The sequence below is a fragment of the Centrocercus urophasianus genome, unplaced genomic scaffold (assembly GCF_019232065.1).
Source record: "Centrocercus urophasianus isolate 14NV4802_14NV808 unplaced genomic scaffold, USGS_Curo_1.0 seq_13, whole genome shotgun sequence".
Classification (NCBI taxonomy): domain Eukaryota; kingdom Metazoa; phylum Chordata; class Aves; order Galliformes; family Phasianidae; genus Centrocercus; species Centrocercus urophasianus.
Genome location: NW_024884475.1, coordinates 54099324 through 54116240, shown reverse-complemented (window position 1 = coordinate 54116240; position 16917 = coordinate 54099324). Strand labels below are relative to the sequence as shown.

At 37.5% G+C, this 16917-nt stretch overlaps 1 protein-coding gene across 1 annotated transcript in view; it reads left to right on the top strand.

Annotated features, from left to right (window-relative positions):
- MMRN1 (multimerin 1) overlaps nucleotides 1-16917 on the top strand; it is a 50185-nt gene that overhangs the window by 25450 nt on the left and 7818 nt on the right. Inside the window, exons 3-6 of the mRNA XM_042812160.1 lie at nucleotides 486-592; nucleotides 5740-5838; nucleotides 8455-8628; nucleotides 13030-15012. Coding sequence (XP_042668094.1) covers nucleotides 486-592; nucleotides 5740-5838; nucleotides 8455-8628; nucleotides 13030-15012 — 2363 coding nt within the window. The remainder of the gene's footprint in view (nucleotides 1-485; nucleotides 593-5739; nucleotides 5839-8454; nucleotides 8629-13029; nucleotides 15013-16917) is intronic.

Sequence of the window (16917 nt, the reverse complement as noted above, 5' to 3'; positions counted from 1 at the left end):
CTAGTCACTTTTCTCTTGATACTACCCAGGATATGAGTTGAATCAGAAACAAGAGGCTTCCAGTATGTACTTAATATGGTCTGGTTTAGCATAAATTCATTAGAAATGTTTTTTGTTATTGATTTCAAAGGAAATGTGATTCCATAATTGTATATTAGAATCGCTCTGTCCAGCTTAGTAGTTATTAATTGTAATAACAGTTAATAATATTTAATTCCTGGGTGATACATTCAAGGAAAAAAACCTGACAACGCTAAACAGGTGTTAAAGGAAAGTTTTGTCTATTTGGGTTATTTGGAGGTTGCAGTACTAACACTCCAATTGCTGTTAAACACCAGCTCGTAGCTAGGCTTCATTTTTAGTTTCAAGCAGTTAATGAGAGGAAACATGGAAAAAAAAAAAAAAAACCATAACGTAGGTGTAGGTGGATCCTACATCTCCTGTACCATTACATAAAACAGGTTTAAAGTAGTTTTGTTTTACAGGTCCCGGACAACAACACACCAAGCCTATAGAGTTGAACATAAAATAGTAACATCGCTGGAGTGGAAGTGCTGTCCTGGATACATTGGGCAAAATTGCCTACCAAAAGGTGGGTGGGAGATGCACTGATTTGAAACCCATAAACTTCAACAAAAGAAAGCAGTTCAATCTTACTTGTAAGTAAATGGCTATGCTAAAAATCAATATGGTTCCTTCTCTTAATTCAAAACCAGGAAAAATGCATGCTAGGCTAAAATGCTTTGGTGTGTTGACTCTTCCGTGTATGTGAGCTTCCACAGCAGCTTAAGCAAAACGCCATTTCCTTTCTTCCTCTCTAAAGCTCATAATGTCTTCGCCTAATTCCATTTTGCTCAAATATGAGGTTGATTTCAGGGCTTCTCTACTTTCGACCTTTCGATTATTGAGTTCTGCAGTGCTGGAATATTTAAACCCAGGTCCTCCCTTGAGTATTTGCTATAAAATCTGTTCGCAGCACTGTCACCCTTTTTTCTTTTAGCTTGTCTCTAAAAATATATTTGACACATTCAGTAAAATAAAGTGATAACTTTGTTTTCCTTTGCATTGAGGAGGAAATTTGTTGTTCGATTCAGTGGTAAGTTAATTTTACTTGATATTGTGCAATACATGTTTAATTTTGGCTTTTTTTTTTTTTAGCGGAACAGAACACTTTAGCCCTGCCCTGGTGGTCAAATATGCTTTTAACATAGCGTAGTTTAATGTCTGTGTAATAGTTATTTCTTTGCTACTAGCCTTTAAAAAAGCTGCCCTTGAAAAATAAGATATGGCATCAGCATACATATTTTAAATGAATGAATATTACAAGAAAGGCCATTACATGTGATAGGGAGTTCAATCAGCAGTGGTAAAGAAGGGGCTGTGATTAAAAATTAATGTAGAGAAATGAAGAGAAATCACTGTTGTTCACATCCAGGAGGGAATTTCAGTGCGGCAAGAGCCAGAACCTCAACAGGCACAGAACTCTCTTCTGTGCAGCTGAGTGTGCAGTCAGATATTGACACAGGACACAGCCCGTCAGCAAGGCTGTCCAGTGAGCACGGATAAGATGTTTTATAAGCTTGCTGTTAAAAATAAAATAATGCAAGCATTAGAAAAAATAGATTTAAAAATGCTTATTAAAGGGGCAGAGTACAGCTGATCAAATTGAAAAGACATCAAAACAACATGGGAGCACTGTCCAGGAAAAAAGCTATTAACTCAAACAGTAGTGGCATCTGTACAAGTGAGAATAAAGGAATATGTTGTCAAATGTTAAAGGAGTGGGTTTGAAACGACATCTCCTGGGTTCTATTTTCAAAGCTCTTACGAGTTGCTGAATAACTTGGGGAAGCTGCTTATAATCTGCATATCCAAGCTTACTCATCTAGAAAATTGAGATGCACTTATCTCACAAGGGCTCTGGGATATTTAATTAATTAATGCTTTTAGAAGTGCTTAAAGGGATGCAGAAGAAAGCTATTGTGTCAGAAGTGCTCCCTTTCCCTGTTTCTGGAATGCTTCTTCACATGAGGAGCAGACCACCAGCACAGGCCCTGCCTGTATTACTCAGTTCTCGTGAAAGGGCACCAGCTAACGAACTTGAACAATTGTGAGCCCGATAGCTTTGTCTTGGTGCACTCTGTTTCTACAGCAGCAGAGAGAGAGACATTATAAAAATCAGACAGTGACTCCTCAGAATTCTTGGAACCTCCCCTTGGTCTCTCTGCACTCGATCTGTTTAACGTCATGACCATCTAATGAAGGATTTCTCTGCTGAGGGGGCATAATGATCTGTCTGACAGTCTAGGGAGGGGAAAAACTTGTCTCCATGTGATACCTATTCCCAGACTTTGGCAAACTCTACTTGGTAGTTGCTGTGTGACTGACTGGGTACTGGTACCCTGCAGGTAATGGAGTAGTGAGTGATACAGAAGAGCTGCTGGAAAGGTGTTAATATTAGTTTCCTCCTCTCATTTGGCAAGAACACATTACTGAAGTGAACAAGGCACATATCCTTTTCTACCATGGACAACGTACTTTTACAAGAACTACTTTTTTAATAAATAAAAAACAGGACATTATTCCTTTAAGTCTTGTGGAACAGCACAGTGTGGACAAACCAACAAACAAGAGTGCCAAAAAGGAAGGCCTTGTCAAATATGAGTTGCACAGTTTGTGGTGTGTTATTACTAAGCACGGCTTTATTTCAACTTTTTATCCTCAAGCTGGAGACAACTTTTCATCTGTAAGCTGGAGAAAAGGGCACGTGTGCAGAAATGTTTTGGGGTGTGACAGAAATTCCAGTTCATTCATGGACATAGGGTTTATGAACACTGTGTAATGTATCAGCTTTGCTGTGGGGTGAGGTGATGTGCAATAATTCATTTCCCCCGAACCTAGCTGTGGCTTAGAGCAGAGAGCTTGTTTTTGAAATGGCTGACAATAGTGTAGCCATTGTTAGAGCTAAATTCTCTTGCTTGGTAGTGATGTCATTTCTCCAGCAGGTGGCTGTAAAACGTTCTGCACACGAGCAAGTGCTGTCCTCAGCATGGGGTGAGCTGAAGACACAAAAGGTAGCAATTCATCTTCAGGCACAGGAGTGCCTGGAGAGGGAATATGGAGAAGCTACATAACTCCCCAGAGGGGTTCCCCTTAAGTCACTTCTGACTAATCAAAAATATATTGAGAGGAAAAGATCCAATTTTAATATTTTTAATATTCCCTGAAATCATTTTGCATGCCGTGTTTAAAAATGCATGTGACAATGAATTATACATCTAGGCTGATACATTCAATGTTAGGAGTGTGGTGTTAGATTCCTATGTGCTTTAGCTTATACTGGGGACTGCTGAACATGCTGAAGCTCCTGGAGGAACCGGGAGATCCTGGAGGCTACTTGTCACTCAGCCTTCTGAAATGCTGCTTTTTTTTTTTTTTTTTTTTTTTAGTGGGTTTTTTAAATTTTTTATTAATGTTGCTTTCTCATTGTAAATTACACCTATAGGGTAGATAAGGAAGTCTATTTTTGGTTTTGTATTTTCTCATTTTAGCTTTAACTGAGCATAGCATATCCCGTTTCAAGTTATTTAATGGTTATTTCAAACTTAAGGATACGTGTGTTGGTGTTTTAGTCTGGTGCTTCTGTCTCATCTTCTGCTTTTTGGCATGTGGGATGGGGATCTCGGCTATGGGAACAATGAACATGAAAGGTTTCCGTCAGTGTGGTTCCTTTGGAAAACGTCTGAGCCACTGGAGAAGAATGATGTGAGCTATATTGCCAGTGGCTGTTATGAGCTTAGCAAATGATATTCCTGAATCTAAGGCTGTCTGACCAACACATTTTATAGACAGTGATGCAATTTCATAACTGGTATGAGGTATTCTCTCTGCATCGTGTTGTTCGGTTGTGTGCATGTGTGTGAATTGCTGGTTACAGTCCGTGGTGTGGTTAGAAGTGTGGAGGTTTGCTCCTTTACTGGTTTTCTCCACCGGTGTTATATGTATGTTCTGGGTTTTACAGGGATTAGGTTATCTGAACAGTTCAAAGCGTTAGTAAACAAGCACGCAGTGATAAATACATAGCCTTGATGCTCTTAAAGCAAATAAAATAACTGTAAGGGCTTGGGTATTCTGCACAGTATAGCTGTGAATGAGGCACTTGACTTAATGGGTAAGATAGAAGATAAGATGGATAATGTAGAAAAAAAGTCTGTGTCTATTTCAGAAGTGGTGGTGGTGAATATATTTAGAGCAACAGAAGCACCAGTAAATGAAAGAATAAAAGAACATGGATCAGCTGGTCTTTATCACTGTCAAGTAATTGACTCCCTTGTCATAGATGATATCATCATGTCAGCAACTGATAACTCGTGTAATGAATTGGGTAAAATTCAAGCAGTTGACTCCTGTCGATAACCATGCCACAGAAAGATAACAGAAGCTATTGAAATTGTAGCTGAAGATTTTATACTTTTTCTCAGACAATTTCAGTAGATTTAATGAAATTTTCAGTCATATTATAATTTTCCTTGATGAATCTCTGTTCTAATTGTTTCTTTCTCCCTTAATTTAAAACCTCAAGCTCCTTATCCTTCAGTGTAATAATCTATTGATCCTTGAGCACACTGCTAGGAGGCTGATGGGACATGGAGAATTTTTTGATTCAGCATTTAATTCTGTTTCCTTGGTAACTCACATTATGGCCAGGCTAGGTTTTAATATTTGAACTGGAGGATAATGTCACCATACTCAACTTCATCTGCTTCGATCATAATAAAAGCAGGAAATCATATCTGTGACATTCCTCACATGTGCTCCAACTGGAACAGCAGCCACTTCAAAATATATTTTGAAGAAGCATAAAAAAATTGGTATGAATTTACACTAGGAAGGTTACAATGTACATTACTACGTACAAATATCATTATTTTTTCCACTTTAATGGAAGGGGTGGTGTAACACTGTTAAGCTTAATGGCTAGAGATATAAGTAATGAAAATGGAAATCTCATTTTATTTCTTAAGTCCATCAGTTGTTGCTCATGTTTCTGGGGGGAAGACAGTTCACTTTTCTAGACCTAAGTTTCCCCAATGGTAATGCTGAGAAAATAACATAAATCCAACTTTTTAACAAGTGCTCTTGGATCTTTGAATTGAGATGTAAAATAAGAGCAGAATATCTTGTCTGCCGTGACCAGAGAAAATATTAACAAACTCTCAACCTTCCTGAACTTCAATGTACGTACCTGTCACATATCTCAGATTATATTTATTAAGAGTCTGGAATTAGATTACATCTTGTAGTGGTTTTCATTTTTCAGGTACTGCAATGCCATCATATTTATTGAGTAACATCTAAGATTTGAAGAGTTGTGTAATCTGAAAAAAAAACACCATCAATTATTGGTGACTTCTTTTGTATTGTCTTTGCGTTTGCTTTACATTGACATCAAGTTTTCCCCCAGAATTTTTAGCTCTGTATACTTCCATGTGCTGTTCATTCTAGTTTTGACCTTTTAGTACTAACACCAACTCTCATAAATATTAGGAAGCCATTTATAGAACTGTTCACTATATTTGTCTAGATGTAGTCCTGCACTCTGTTATAAGGGCTAATCTGCAGTTATTTCTGTTTAGTGAACTTAGTATAGGGCGCAGAGGGAAAGCAATTGATTCCAAATACTGATTTAGTGATGTTCACTGTTTCACTTGCTTCCTTTCCTTTTTGTCCATCTCTTAGCTCAAGAACATCAATCACTTGTGCACAGCACTCAGGCTGAAAGCAGCAGGACTCTCAGTGAGAGGACACCAGGAGCTACACAGGAGCCTAGTGGGCCAGGTCAGCTGTTACAACTGATTTCATCTTTAAACACTTTCCTCTTCCTAACATTACCAGAGAATGGTGATTGACTTAATAAAAAGATGTGAAGTTACTTGCAACTTAGCATGACTAAGCTAAGAGCATTTTGAAAATTTGCTCAATTACAGTATTTAAACTGCTGCATTACGAAGCTAAATGAACTAGCAGAAAAACGAAGTCTATTTGTGTAAACCAGCACTGAATTGTAGGAGAAAATGTAGTGATGTACACTGTTTTCATCAGTCGTGTGATTGGCCTTTATCCTAAAACATTTAGGGGAACCGGATAAGATATGTCAGGTCAGCGTGCTCCAATTGCCAGTATACTGCACTGATTTTGGGATAGTCATGCATGCTCTGTGAGCAGTGTGTCAGAATGAGGACTGCCACATGGCTTTAAGGAGATAGAATGTTTGTATGTGTTTATGGCCATGTATGTGCTTCACTTCAAGTAACAAGAAAGAGAAAAATTACAAAGAATGGGCAGGAGAAGGGAAGGCTGAACATAGCATGGAGATAAGGAGTAGTAGTTTCAAATGGGAGTTAAAAAGGTAAAGATTCTTGTACTTCAGTGATATTGTGTGAATAACCAACTTTCCTACTGCTGGAAGGGGGAAGATGGTGTCTAGTCAGGCAGCCAGGACTCATGAAGAAATGAGCCTGATCAACGAAGCATGAAGCAGGGCCACTTCTTTTAGTAGTAATCCTAGTCTAACTAGGAACTAACTCTGAAACTGAAATCTCAAATTAAATCTCCATGTTAATTTCTTTTCAGTGATTTTAAAATGAAATTAGATCAATTTGAAATTGGAATCTAGTCTGGTTGCCAATCCTGAAAATAAAACCTGGGGCCAGGAATATCTGACTGCCTTGGTCTGTCACTCCATCAGCTGCTGTCAGGACTAAAAGTCAGATTGTGTTTCCAGCTGCTGCAGTGCCATTGTGCCATTTATAAACCACATTTCCAGGTTCACTTGTGCAGCTTGACTACTCTCTTCAGCAGGAACCACGAGAAATGTAACTGCAGAAACTGGTGCACCCTGCAGATTATTGTTCAATTACCAGTTTTGATGGCTGTAGACCAGCCAGTGAAGATCTCAGTTCCCTTTCTCTCAGTGACAATTCAACCAGGAGCAGAAGTGTGCAGACCTATTTGTCTGCCCATGCCAGAGAGTAGTGTTATAAGAAAAAGTATTTGAAAACGATCTGCCAATGGCTTATCTTCATGATGATGCTGAGGAAAGGTGAGGACAAGGCAGACTCAACTGCTTAGTTAATGTATAATCACAGCTTTATGTCTAAGTAGAGACCAAGGGGAAAGAAAATGGCTTGATAGGCTAGCATCCTAACCTGAAACAGTCTTACTCACCAGGATATACCTATTAGGAGTTGTACAATCAATGTGCCTCCACAGGAGAGCGTAGGTGTTGGCGCAGTTCGTGCGTACTGACTTGGTGCATTTAGTGAACTGTCGATGTTTTCCCTAAAGTATTTTTACATACCAGAACTGAAGTCTAGTAAGAAGAAAATGCTCTTCTATGTGTAACTTGGTTTTTCTTGTTGTAGTTGTTAGGCCCGGGTGCCTTCAGCTTTTGACTCTAAGCATGTGTCTGTGATTGCTGATTTATGACTGTTTACAGCCATGGGAAAAGACAGTGGTCCCTTAATGAAAAGCAGCATATGATCAGTACCAATACTGTAAATTTACGCTATTAAATACTTACATGTATTGTTAAAGAATCTCTTGCATAGCAATTTATTAAGTCATAGTATGTTTGATTTGTTGAAGGATATGAAAAAAATTCATAGCTTTCCTTACAGGAATGATAGTGTATAATTAGCATCTTCTGAAAATGGCAGACTAAGTCTTGTTTCTGTCAGCTGTTAAACTCGAGTGGATAATTGGAGCCACACAGAGTCTCAGTTTGCAAGACCAAGTCTTTCTTTACTGCTACCTGCCTTAGAAGCGGCCGGATAGGCTCTTTTGCACCTGAAAAGACTACAGATATCTGGAAAAATGTAGGAGCTCTTAAAATAAACTTGACTGTACAGGCTGGGTGTCTTTTTTTTTTTTTTTTTTTTTAAAGACAAATGGTTATTCTGAAGTAATTTATCTATTAGCTATTTTTATATCTCTATTTTGAACTCATCTCTGAAAAGATTATGCGTTCCTTCAGATAGAAGCCTTGTAAAGTTGTGATGTTATAAATAAGTGAAAATCAATACTTTTGTGATTACAGTAAAGGAGGAAGTTAACTCTCATTTAGTCTGAAAACCTTGGTGGGGTGCTAGGTGTTGGAAAAATGGCTTTAAGCTGATTAAAATATGCAAACCATTCCAGGCTTATTCTAGAATCATAAATGCTTTATGATGGATACAGATGCCTTAGTAATTAGCTGCTGCTGTGCTGCTGAGTTTCATTAATACATGATACACGACAAAAATTGAGATGATTTGCTCAAGGTGATAATTCAGAAAATTTTCACTGCGTTCTTGACTAACGTCTTTGAAGTCAATTATATTCTTTCCTCCCCACAATTTTGTAACACTACTTTTTTTTTTTTTTTTTTTTATTTTTTTTTTCTCCCTGACAAAGCACTTGCACAAAAAATGAATGAAAATATTAGCAGCCAGGAAATGAAATTGACTTCTCTACAGAAGAAAGTTGACAACATTGCTGCTGCCGTGAATGATTTGAGCAAGATGCTGTCTTCTCTGGAAGGCAAAATCAATGAAGATAAGGGTACAGACTTCCAATCTTTTCTAAAAGGTAAGAAAAATAAATGAATGTAATCACTCAACCAGTTAAAGGTGCCAGGAAAAAAAGGTGCTAAGAACATGTATGGGCTGTCCACTCTATTGTTAAGCATTTGGAATGAACGCTATCTTTTTTTTTTTTTTTTTTTTTTTTTTTTTTTTTATTTTATAATAGAGGAATTTTTTTTTTTTTTGTTAAAAATTTGTTTTGGTTTTTTTTGTAAGAGAAAAAAAAACAAGTTGTGTGTTGAATCATCTGTGCGGTAGCTTCAGCTGCTATGAAGACATTTTTATTTACTTTGAATTTCTGCAAGTAATTGTTATTCTTATTACATTTTATTTACTTGATTGCTGCTAAAGGAGGTAGTATTGGCTCTTATGCTTAAGTGCAAGTAATATTTTTCAATGTGTAATTCACATGTGAAAGGGAAATACGTAAAAAATCCTATAGTTGTATCTACAACATATCATCTTCCTGAATAATTTACCTTTGTGACAATATTATGCTAATTCTGATTAACTTCTGTACTTATGAGCTAAAAATCAAGTAAGAAATTACCATTGTCTTTTGGGTAAATGAGAATGACATGGCCAAGGATCAGAAGATTGAGCAGATATTTTTCAGCATAAATATGCATCCTTTTCTTGAGAATACCACAGCAAGAACTGTTTGTTATCTAACTAAAAATGATACTTATCAAACACTTTGGTATTTCAGCTTTCTTTCCCTTGATATGCACTCATTTTCTCATCTCTAAGGAATGTTTCTCAAATTGATTGTATTACATGTTTTAGAATCCAGTGGACCACCTATTGTTTTAAAGTACCATGAAGCAACTGGAACTTTTTATGTAGAGTTAAAACCAAATGACAAAATAGGTGATTTTGCATCTTCCTCGATTTTATCAGTTGTTGCCTCATTGCGTTTTCAGCTCTCATCTGTCTCCTGAATTGCTCATGCCTAATACTAGATGGCTCTCTTGTACCCTGGATCACATTTATCCCGTCCCTCAGTGACCTGCTTTCACCTCTCCACATATTGCTAGATGGCATTCTTGACCCTTGGGCATACGTTTAATTTGTCATTGAATATTTTCCATTTCCTTTCTGCTTTCTCTTCGTTCTGTTTTGTACTCCACTCATTCTAGCTGTCATTTTGATACTATTTCAAGAGGTCTTTTGCTCCCGCTTATCTATTCCCTATTTATATCTATATTGAAGGTCTTAGTCTTAATTAAAATGCACAGTATGAAACCCGTTATTTTCCTACTTGTTTTCAGATGTGTTTCAGGTCTTTGTTTACATCTACCATGCTCTATTTAATACCTGCTTCAATGAAATTCCAATTGCTGGCTTTTTTAAAATTTATGTTTTCAATATACCCCCTAACCAAGCAGTTCTAATGATAATACTGCTTTCATTGTGGACGCTCCAATACCGGTTATTCTTGGCTTGTATGTAGGTGTAGGGTAACTGTTAAGTCACAGCCTTGAGCACCTGCTGAAGGGGAGGGGGTGGGAATGGCTTGCTTAGGAAGCACAGATGCAAGCAATTCACCTGTGCTTTCTACCTGACTTGAAAGAGTTGTCTCTGGATCCATTCCTCCCTGGGCTCATTTAAAAGTTAGCCTCAGAAGGGAAAATGTCTCCTGGATGAAGGCTACTTCCTGAGAAGGAGTGCTCTATAGCTAGGGATTCTATCGCCAGTCAAGTGAGTCAACTTTTTCCTATGTAGGATTATTGATAATTTTCATAATACTTGACCTGGTATCTCAAAGAACAGATCAGAAGCAATTCATATTGCTATTGGCTCACATGTACAATGTCCAAGGGCATCTTTGCAATTTCTGTCCAGCAAGTATGGCTTTGTCATATTCCAAGTGTGCAGAATGTACTAAAGTAACAGAAGCTGGCAAGAGTTTTCAAGCTTCTCTCTAACACAGTACAGATGCCTACCACAGGTGCATCATGGTGTTGCTAAAATATTTACTTAGAAACCAGCCTGAAGAAAGCACTGGAGTATTTTTCCTACTGCCATCCTGAAGCAATATGCTTTCAAAGCATGACTAAGTCTGTAGTTGCTTTGTGTTAGTCAGACTTCTACCTTCTTATCTTTTTATTTTCTTCGTATGATCTCCACCTCCTTTTTCATATTCGTTATTTACCCTTTTTCTTGTCACAGAAATTCTAATGGCTGTCCAGCTTTTTAATTGAGATTTGTTGGGAGTGAGGTCTGTTTTTTTTCTCTGTAGATGAATAATTCTGTACAATTTGCGGAACCTTTTTTTATTCTGTTAATGTATTTTGGTCCTACAAACTTGTCATCTGTTGCTATGAGGCAACATTCACGTTAATAACTGATATTCTCCTCTGAGTAGATTAGAGAAGCATTCTGTGCTTATAAAAGACTTTTCAGTACTTAGACTGTTTCTACTTTTTAGTTATTAAGAGAAAAAAATTTTATATTCTCCATTTAATAATCTCTACTTGTTTTTTCTTCCTTATTTCATGCATATCATGACTTTCTGTAAACTCCCTTCATAATTAAAATGCATACTCATTTAAAGATGATCTCAAGAATGAAGAATTAATTACTTCAAGTCAGAAATATCATTTACAGCTGGATATATAACCCCAGCTCATTCTCCTGTGTACATACATTTATTTTGCATGCTATTCTTCAAATACTAATTGAAAATGCAAAGGGAGTATATGTTGACACAGAGTAATTACACAGTATATATTTCAGTCAGAGAATGAAAATTAATAATCTCATGGAAAGTGTAGGGGTTCTTCAGTGATCACAGGCAGTTTAGACCTTTCTATTTCACAGTAAGCAACAGAAAGATTTAGTTGCATGTGTGAACAAACTTCTGTATACTGAGCTCAAGATTAAAAATTCGTGGAAAATCATGCTCCTGCAGCCACAAGTGAACTTCAGAATGGCACTTGCCAGTTAGGCACCTTGTTTTCCCAGCCAGTAGGTAAGGGCAGCAAACCCTAAGTTGTCTGTTTTGGCAGGCTCCATCCCCGATAATAACGTTTGGAAGTAAGTGCTGAGCTTTGCTCTACTGGACAACCACAGAAAGGAAAGGACAGTGTAGATACTGTAGAAGAGCTTTTGTAGCAGGATGGCCTCTCATCACTATTTGTTGCTGATATGAAGAAATGTTATAGATTCCTTGTAGAAGGAATAAAGTAACCTTGTTTCTTTCCACACTCACGTTTCTTCATAGCTCCTTGTGTCTTGTAAAATACTTTCTAGCATCTTACGGTAATGAGTTCCTCTGCATACTCTGCTTCTCATTGCTATGTTGTATCTTCCTCTCAGCTGCCAGTGCATCTTCACTCTTCAGTATTTTTCAGTTAGAGTGTGGTCAGGCACTGAAACAAGTTGCCCAGAGATGCAGTGAGTACCCCATCCCTGGAGATGTTTACAGCCACGTTGGATGGGGCTTTTGTCAACCTGATCCAGTGCCTGATTAAGTGATTGGAACTTTTCCCACAGCCTGGGGGCTAGAACTAGATGATCTTTAAGGTCCCTTCTAACCCCTGCCATTCTATGATTTAATTGGTTATAGAGGATACTTCTGGAAGTGAAGGAGAAAAGTTCTAATTTCCCAGAGAAGCAGAATACTTGCTGTATGAAAATAGTTTTCTTAATGCATTGATCTTGTTGGACTGCATTTATTTGTCTACTTTTAATCACCTAAGTCTATACAAGAATCATACATTCCCGTTTTTCACAGGAACAGAATTTCCTCATTTACCTCTGCGTAATGCTGTTCAGGATTAGTATTCTGAAGAGCTATTTTAAGAGTGTGCAAGAGTAAGTAAATAAATACGTGCACCCTAGTCTGCTTTTTGCAGCAGTTGTGAAATCCTAATTTTAAATATTCAAGCAAGTCCATTTTTCATTCTTCTTTCCAATATAGAGAATTGTATGACCACTTACCATGTATGACATAACAGGAAGGTAATAATAATGTCTGCTTTCACTTCTTCTTGACCATAATGTTGATAAAGCAGGATTTTTTTCCTTTACTTTCCAAATGTAAAAAGGATACGTTGTTTTATTCTGAATAAGCAACAAAACATAAATATCCTCGTTTCAGTGCTCATAGACAGCTTAGCTAAGTGATTGAAGTTGACACTGTGTATTCAGAGTCTGAGTTTGCCCTTTCAAAATAATAGAAAAAGTCCCTCTGATTTCACTGGAAAAAATAGACTACAAACAAGTAGCTGTCCTCTGTGTTACTCAGTTACAGATTTTGCTCTGTGGGTGGGTAATTGGAGGGGATATCTCAATTGAGAGCAATTGTTTGCTCACAATTTTGGGGAAAAAAAAAAAAAAAAAAAAGATTGCTGACAGTATTGTTTTGATTTTTTTTCCTTATTTTTGCTTTTTCCTGAAGGTCTCAAATCCAGGAATATTAATGTGTTAGTCAAAGATATTGTCAGAGAACAGTTAGAAGTATTTCGAAGAGAAACGCTAGAAAACATGGCTCAGATTTTCAAGACTGTGTCTAGTTTGTCAAATGATCTTGAAAATACAAAACAATTAGCGAAGCGCCTAAATGAAACCCAACAAAAGTTTTCTCTAGAGAAGGACATGAGGCCAACAAATCTCGACATTTTGGAGCTGAAGAGTCATATGGTACAGATGAAAGAGGAGATCACCCTAATTTGTGAAGAGCCTGTGAAAGCTTTACAGAAAAAGCAGAAATCCTTGGAAGACGACTTGAAGCATCAGCAGTCAAGAAACGTCATTTATTATGAATCTTTAAATAGGACCCTTAATGAAATGAGAGATGCTCATGAACTGCTATTATCAGCTGAAGCATCTCCAAGACAAAACATGCCTTCAAAAGATGAAGTCACAGAGTACAATATTACAGAGTACATGTTTACTCTGCATGAGAAGGTGAAAAAACAGGACCTACTAGTACTACAGATCTATGATGACTTAAGAGTCAAAGATAACAAAATTAGCAATCTCAGTCTTGCACTGGAAATTCAGAGAGGTTCTGTTCTGGGAGTCTGTGATGACATGTTGTCAGAGAGCAGAAAGGATTTCCAAATGCAGCTGTCAGGAACCCAAGAAAATGTTGTTGTCCTAAACAGAAGTGTGTCTGATTTGGTCCTTTCATTGGACAGTAAGATGGACAAAATGAATGAGCAAATTAATGATTTGTCATATGATATGGAGATCCTGCAACCCTTTATTGAACAAGGTCCACCTTTTAGTCTGACTTCTGAGTATGAACAACAAATCCAATCTGAAGCAATTAATGAGAAGCTTGAAAACCTCACAGCTGTTGTTAACGGAATGAGTTCTATCATTAATGAACTCTCAAAAACTCAGGAAGAACTTAAGAACAAATCTCAGGATTATCAGGAGTTCTTGGAGAGTCATATGAATGAATGCTCTGTGGAAATAGAAGATGGATTAAACAAGACCATGATAATAATCAACAGTGCTATTGATTCTATTCAAGACAATTACGTACAGAAAGATATGTTATATGTTCTGAAAAATGAGACTGAGGTCTGCTGTGGCAGGGCTGAGAAACTGGACAGCCTGTTGTCTTTCCTTTCCCAGTTCCAACAGTTGAATGAATCCATCTGGACATCGCATACTAGCAAGCAGAAGCATGAATTCACTTCACAATTAGTTCCATTGCTTTCTGATCTCCCACGTGTAGAGTCTGACAAAACTATCCTTCACAACTTTAGAAGAATTTACTACATTTTAAATGAAACATCATCAAAAATGGACAATCAACAACAGGATATCACTCGCCTGGAAGAAAAGCTATTTGACTCTCTGGAGGCATCAAAGGACCTTGAGGTTCGTCTCCTGGTTGCAGAGTCAAAAATTTCCAAGTTTTTGGCAAATAACTGTGTTTCACAGAAAAAAACTAAGGCTGATTTGACAGAGAAAGAACAAGCAGCCTCACTTCAGCTCCAGTCACTGACTTCTAGAATCAAGGCCTTGGAAACAAAGTCAATCCGTTTCTCAAACAGCATCCTACTACTGAACAAGACTGCACATGAAGCCTGGGGGTTGTGTCAAGATGCCAACAGCAGCATCCAGAAAGTGAACGCAAGTATACCTGTACTAATTGAGCTTGCTCAGCCAGATATTCCTCTGCTGCACAGAGGACTCCAAGAGCTCATTGAGACTGTGCTTGAGATAAAAGCAGGGACTATCCTGACAAATTTAACACAGCATGTTGACACGTTGGTGGCAAGTGCAATAAACAATGTCACCAAACTTCAGAAGCAAGTGAAACCAACTATGAAGAAACCAGTTCCAGTGAAAAAAGGAGCAGCAAACATCACCATGATTCTGACAAGCCGAAGTCAGAGAAATACAGATAATACCATAGATTCAGGTAACGTTTTTTAGCCTATGCAGAATTTGGCTCTTTTGTAGCGGTCTTGAGCAATCACTGTGATGAACTGAGTAAATAAAGTAGCTGTAACACAGGTGGCGTAAGAACTTGATTTAAGGTGAGTAAAGACTTAAAAGAATGCCATGGAAAGTGTCTCAAGGGAATCTGAGGTTGCTCTATTCTCTTGCTTGCAAGAAGGTTTTTTTTTCTTCTACATGAAGTCATCCAGAAGCTCCTTATAATTTTTCCTTAATACATGTTTGATCTATTTAAGCTACGTGTATGCATATATTCAGCTGAAAACCTGACCTTTCAAACCTAACTGACAATTTAGACAAATCTAAACTGCAAGACTTCGTGCCTGCATATCAATTAGCGATTTATGTGAAAACATGCACACTGAAGGAGAAATCTGGAGTTGCATCAGTGCCTTGCAGCATCAGTAGGGATGAAGAGTATTAGAAATACTAAACGAGTGAATACACCAAATGATTGCAACATGGCTTTTGCCAGCTCCTTCAGAACTTCACTAAGATTATTAGTGAAGTTACAGTTTTAACAGTATCCTTGCAGAATCAAGAGTCAGGCCATGAAGTAGGTTTGACTCTTGAGTGTGGTTGCCTTTCAAATGTTTAAATTCAAACATGATCGTAAGAAATGAATTCATATGGATAATTTCAGAACAATACTTTGATTTATGCCTTCTGGCATCACTGCTGAGAGAAACATGCTTTATGGAAATATCTTTTCTGGCAAAGTACATAAAATGAAAAGTGGTTAAGTACTTAGAAGGAAGCTTGTTCAGATTCAAATAAGCAAGATAGGGCAAATATAGGCAAGTGTCCAGATACTTATTAGGACCCAGACCTAAATCCTTTCTGTACAGCATTCTTAAAGTTAAGAACATCTCTGAAACTCCATTTGGTCTTGGTTCTGAGCAGACAGGGGGTAGGGAGAGCTGCCAGTATTGTTATTCTGCAAGCTTGCCCTCCATCCTTCCCTTCCCTTCCTTTTCCACCTGTGCTAGGTACAGTCATTTCAGTATGCAGTGGAAGGATGCTTATTAACACCTTAATCCCACGAGTATCTTGACTTCTGCTGAAGTCATTCTGAAATCCATCCACGCTGAAGGAATTAACTTCTTGGTTGTCTTTTCAGGGAAGGCACACTGAAAAAGCCACTCTTGCAACAGAATTTGATTATTTTGACTTTGGAAACAGCAATTATTTTTGTTTTATATCTATATATATATAGAATATATGTATAAATTTTTATATCTATATTTAAAAGTATGTGTGTTTGTATGTTTTCTGTCTGTTTTTGCTGCAGCACTGGATGGAAATATAAAACACTTGATCACAATTAAAACAGGGAGAATAAAAGCTGATGTCTTGATCCCTTCTGAGTCTTTTACATTGGTGGAAACTGTCATTAGTCCCACCTGCCTGAAGCACAGCGAGTTGCCACCTGCTCTCTGCTTTATTGCGTTTTACAGAATTAATGTCTTTCCTAGTTATTTACCTCATGATGAATTTTAACAAGTAGCATATTTGTTAATGTTGACTATGTTATCACTCTTACAGGAAGTACAGATCTTTGCAGGTAAAGTAATAACCTATTTTTAAACAAGGTCTTCATAACGTAGAGGTCTCATCATGTAGAAGCTGGTGTATGTGTATACAGAGAATAGAAAATCCAACTCTTTATCAAATCCAACTCTTCGTCTGACAATAAATGTAATGGCTCTTTGGGTTAATAAAAAGGGAATGTCTTAAGACAGCTTCAAGTAGCTAACATGAGGGTGATCCATTCCTTTGAAGGAAAAAATACCCAGTGAAATCTTCATTGTTTCGATATAATTACATTTAGGTTTACTTTCCAAACATCGTTCTACTATAGAAGGGC